Source organism: Oncorhynchus keta, unplaced genomic scaffold (assembly GCF_023373465.1).
Source record: "Oncorhynchus keta strain PuntledgeMale-10-30-2019 unplaced genomic scaffold, Oket_V2 Un_contig_17532_pilon_pilon, whole genome shotgun sequence".
Classification (NCBI taxonomy): domain Eukaryota; kingdom Metazoa; phylum Chordata; class Actinopteri; order Salmoniformes; family Salmonidae; genus Oncorhynchus; species Oncorhynchus keta.
In genome coordinates, this window is record NW_026280472.1 from 1 (window position 1) to 5,000 (window position 5,000).

Genomic DNA, 5,000 nt, shown 5'->3' on the forward strand with positions numbered 1-5,000 from the left:
GCCCGTGTTCGTCTGTATCCCCTGAAACGGTCCTTCTGTAGCTCAGTTGGTAGAGCATGGCGCTTGTAACGCCAGGGTAGTGGGTTCGATTCCCGGGACCACCCATACGTAGAATGTATGCACACGTAAGTCGCTTTGGATAAAAGCGTCTGCTAAATGGCATATATAAACGAACTGTAAATACACACAGTAACAGACCAGAACACATACTTCACTCCTACAAAGACCTCCCACCCGCCTGAGCCTCCTTTAGAATCCGAGTGTGGCGCCACACCCCTTTTTATTTATTATGCAAATGTTACGGTTCTCATCGCCTACTACTACCTCTAATCACCGCATGAACATTTTATTGGGCTCAACCGTTTCTGCAAGTCGTTTTGAATAAATGAAGTGTTTAATTCATTGTGGATTCATTTAATTTGGTAACGACTGTGTACAAGGTGTCGGTGGTGATATTAAATCCATTTGTTTGGTGTTCTTCTGGCGGGTGGTAGTGATAAAGGTTGGGGGGGGTTATCATGGCGTCTAGGGGTTAATATGAGCGAACAGGATAACACCTATAGGCCAGCAGTGTACCAACGGTATTACATCCGGAAACCAACTTCTCCTACCGTGCGTCCGAACAGGCACCCTCATCCCTATATAGTGAATGTCAGAACGGAGCACCGTGGGCACTCGTGTAGGCCGGGGAATAATTGAGAGCCATTTTACATGCACGAATTCTCGTGTGGTCATTCAATGTTCTGGATTTAGTCCCACCTTCGATGTGCTGCGACAAAAAAAATAACATATTCAGGTAACTTTATGAAGTTCAGAGCTGGTCACACACAAAAAAAAAAAAAAGGCAATTCGATTTCCTCTTATTTAGCTGGAACGCTGAGAACATATTTAGTTTGGAATAAAATCTTTAGCTATAGATATCAATTTAGATTCATTCATATGAATTTGGCGCATCGATTTTCATTGTGTCTATAATTAAACTGGCTCCACTGTTCATGCACCATGAATTTGCTATTTAAATATTTAGGCTATTTCGCCCGGTAAAGTCAGAGGGCAGACAGACCCCCCCTCTCTCTCTCGCTCTCTTTCTCTGCATTTAGGAGAGTTGCAATCCCGAGGGCGGCGCGAGATATTACTCCGGTTCCGTGTTGTATTGTTTGATGATCGCCTTACTCTACAACCCTTCTGCTCATATCAATTCAATATTTCAATAAACTAAAGTGACTGTCGTGGTCTCCTTTTTTTTTCTTCAAATACACGTCTTGATTCAGGGCCGTTTGGACAAATGCTTCAAATAACGGATGTGCATAATGACTAGACTGCATAGGCCTATGACACCCATTTCCGGCCTCGCACCATTTTATTTGCATTTTTTTTTTCCTTTAAGAAATATTTTTAAAGGAATCAAAATAGAATGCATTGTCTTAAGGGATACGTACGTCAGTAGGCTATGACTTGGAATAGCCTTTGTTGAATTTATTTTTGAAATGATGTCTGTGAAGAAAATTAAATCAGTTGTCTGCCAAAAAAAAAGATGACAGTGAATATTGCAACAAACAAAAAAAACGGATGTGAATTCCTATGAACGAAAGCATAAACAACCATATATCAGGCATTCAAATTGAACAAAACATCCAAGCTCGAGCTACAGGTGTTCAAACCCCGTGCGTGTCCGTCTCGTGGCTGGAGGCTGAGAGCCCTAAATAAAACGCACGCGCCGCGCCGGTCTCCTCTCCTCTCCAGTTAACCACTAACTGCTTGAAGCTGTTCGCTTGTTATCTGACAGGGCTGGCTGGCTGCAATGTTCATGCACCATGTCTCGCGAGAGAAGCCGAGCTCCGCTTGACGAGATCTGAGACACTCAGGTGTAAGAGCCCTTCTCTCATCCCTCTCGGCAGCCAGTGGGAACAGTAGACGGCAGATAAGTGTGTCGGCCTGGGAGACTGCAGGCATCTCTGACTGTGTGATCTTCGCGCTCAAGGCGGATCCGGCTGTATTGCATCATTACTGGACCACTGTCTGTGACCAGGCTACTACATCTTTCCATTGCGTCAATTTTAGCCCCTTTACTCTTGAAAGAAAAAAACAGTCGCAAAGATGATGTCAATGAATAGCAAACAGCCACACTTCGCCATGCATCCGAGCTTACCTGAGCACAAATACACCACTCTGCATTCCAGCTCGGAAGCAATAAGGAGAGCCTGTCTGCAAGCTCCACAGGTAAATGAAACCCCAAAACTTCTGCTTTGTGTCTTCCTTTTCTATGCGCGGTCTTTTGCATGTTGTAAGCGTTAAATGTTACTGTAACTGCGCGAGCGCAATAATACGGAAGGAACGCTCGGAGGCACATTCTGCCAAAGCCAACTGCGTGCGCCTTAATGTTATCTTCTTCTTCATGTATTTCCACGGCAATCACCCGCACGCCTGTGATCTTTTTGAAAGCCACGCTGAACACAAAAGCTACCGACATTCTTTTTTTATGACTCGGTGACAGTCTTCTAAAAGGAATATTCTTCGTGTTTTATGTGTTGTCAGAAGTCCCACAGCTGACATATCCACTTATTCATCATGTGCTTGTTCTTTCTCTCTTTTTCCCCCACTTTGCTTTGTTTCTGTTCCCTCCTCTCCCTTCCTCGCGCGCCCTCCCTCTCTCCGCATCTCCTCTCATTACAGCTGCAGAGTAACATATTCGCCAGCCTGGATGAGACCCTCCTGGCCCGCGCCGAAGCTCTGGCCGCCGTGGACATCGCCGTGTCTCAGGGCAAGACGCACCCTTTCAAACCGGACGCCACCTACCACACCATGAACAGCGTGCCATGCTCTTCCAACACCACGGTGCCGCTGGCCCACCACCACCACCATCATCACCACCACCACCACCCCAACATGGAACCCCCGGACCTCATGGACCACATGAACTCCCCGTCCTTAGCTCTCATGTCCAGCCACGACGGCTCCGGGGGCGGGGGTGGAGGAGGTGGTGGCGGGCTGATCTCCACCTCTGCTCACCCTCACTCACACATGCATGGCTTGAGCCACCTCTCGCACCAGGCCGCTATGAACATGAATTCCCCTCTCACCCACCACGGTCTTTTACCTGGACACCATGGAGGGGGCCAGGGCGGGCCGGGACTCAATAACAACGGCCTTTCCTCTATCAATGACTCGGACACTGATCCCAGGGAACTAGAGGCATTCGCGGAGCGCTTCAAGCAGAGGCGGATCAAGCTGGGGGTGACCCAGGCGGACGTTGGCAATGCGCTGGTTAACCTGAAGATACCCGGCGTGGGATCGCTAAGCCAAAGCACCATTTGTCGGTTCGAATCGTTGACTCTGTCCCATAACAACATGATAGCGCTTAAACCCATCCTTCAGGCGTGGCTCGAGGAGGCCGAGGGTGCGCAGAGAGAGAAACTCAACAAACCTGACATTTATAGCGGAGGGGAAAAGAAACGGAAGAGAACGTCGATAGCGGCACCAGAAAAGAGATCTTTGGAGGCTTACTTCGCCGTACAACCTCGCCCGTCGTCCGAGAAGATAGCAGCTATCGCTGAAAAGTTGGACCTGAAAAAGAACGTGGTTCGAGTATGGTTTTGCAACCAAAGACAAAAACAGAAACGGTTAAAATTCTCCGCTTGCCACTGACTGACTATAGGCTATTGATGAGTTTAAAAACAAAAAAACAAGAAAAATGTTGAGACTGAATTTGGGGACCAAGGTCTTCTTTTTGTCGCCGACGGGGTTTACGACTTGGGTGCACATAAAAAACAATGACCATTAGATACTACGCACATTTTATGAAGCTTCATATATCGGTTTTAGTTTATGTTCACGTTATTGGTGAATGTGAAGTATGCAAATATCCGAAAACCCTCACGAGGAAACTCGCGCAGTGGTTCTGAGAGGAAACTAATCAACTTTTGCCTTTTTAAAAACAATTGTGTGGGAAAAAAATAAGTTAATTTGCTTTAGCGAGTTATTTGATTTGAAATATTATATAGCCATTTACGAATTACCTCATTGTTGAACTCTTTTGGTTTGGTTAATTTATAATAAGCTTATATACAATACAATATTTATTTACCTATTTCTGTATTTATTTGTGATAATATTTTGGGGCTGCTGTGAACTCTGTTTAACATAATGTAGCAAACTGAACTAAAACAAGAATCCCAAATAGTGCAGAAGCCTGAATGATATGATCGTCCTTCCGCTTCTGAATGCGACAGTCAAAGCTATTCAATTATCACATTTATTTACAATTTGCACTAACATTTAGGCAGTCATTTGTTTTGTTTATATCGGTTATTATTAGGTCCAAATGGTTTTGTCTAATGTATGTATATATATATATGTATGTGTGTGTATATATATGTGTGTATATGTATATATATATATATATGTGTATATATATATATATATTTATGTGTATATATATATATTACAAACATCACTTTCTCACTACAACTCAGTCCTGAGTTTTCAAGATTTTTTGCTATTGGCTTCTTTTCACAAGGGAAGATAAAAAAAATAAAAAACATGAATTCGCATGAAGCAGAGGTCAACTTGACTATTACATTCTGGGGGGGGGGGTGATCACAATGGATAAAATATCACCTTTTCCTTTTTCGTGTACCTTGTTTTGCAGTGCAAACATTCTATGCATTGGATAAAAACTCTCCATTTAAGTATCTGCCAGTAGAGCCGTGTGGAATGTGGAACGAAATCACTGTTAATGCCTGTTTGTTTTTCTCTCACATTAAGACACAAACGTTGTTGTTTTTTGTGTCGTCGTGTTAATTGTTCAAATATAACTTAGTGTTTGAGAAACATTTTTTTTACTTGTGCACAAGTATGTTTACAAACTGCGACGGCCACACATGTGTCGCGCGTCACGAAATGTCCCACGTGTCCTCATGTCAGATGACGTTCTGACGAATTCCTTCCTTCCTCTGTTCTTCTGTTGTCTACTTGTTTTCATTGGTATTCTACTCATCCTG

General features: G+C 44.0%; 1 protein-coding gene across 1 annotated transcript in view; it reads left to right on the forward strand.

The window, feature by feature from the left end:
* Positions 1–1,068: 1,068 nt before the first annotated feature.
* Positions 1,069–5,000, forward strand: part of pou4f1 (POU class 4 homeobox 1) — a 4,000-nt gene continuing 68 nt past the window's right edge. Inside the window, exons 1-2 of the mRNA XM_052503583.1 lie at positions 1,069–2,220; positions 2,674–5,000. The exon at positions 2,674–5,000 is cut by the window's right edge and continues 68 nt beyond it. Coding sequence (XP_052359543.1) covers positions 2,098–2,220; positions 2,674–3,645 — 1,095 coding nt within the window. The 5' untranslated portion in view covers positions 1,069–2,097 and the 3' untranslated portion in view covers positions 3,646–5,000. The remainder of the gene's footprint in view (positions 2,221–2,673) is intronic.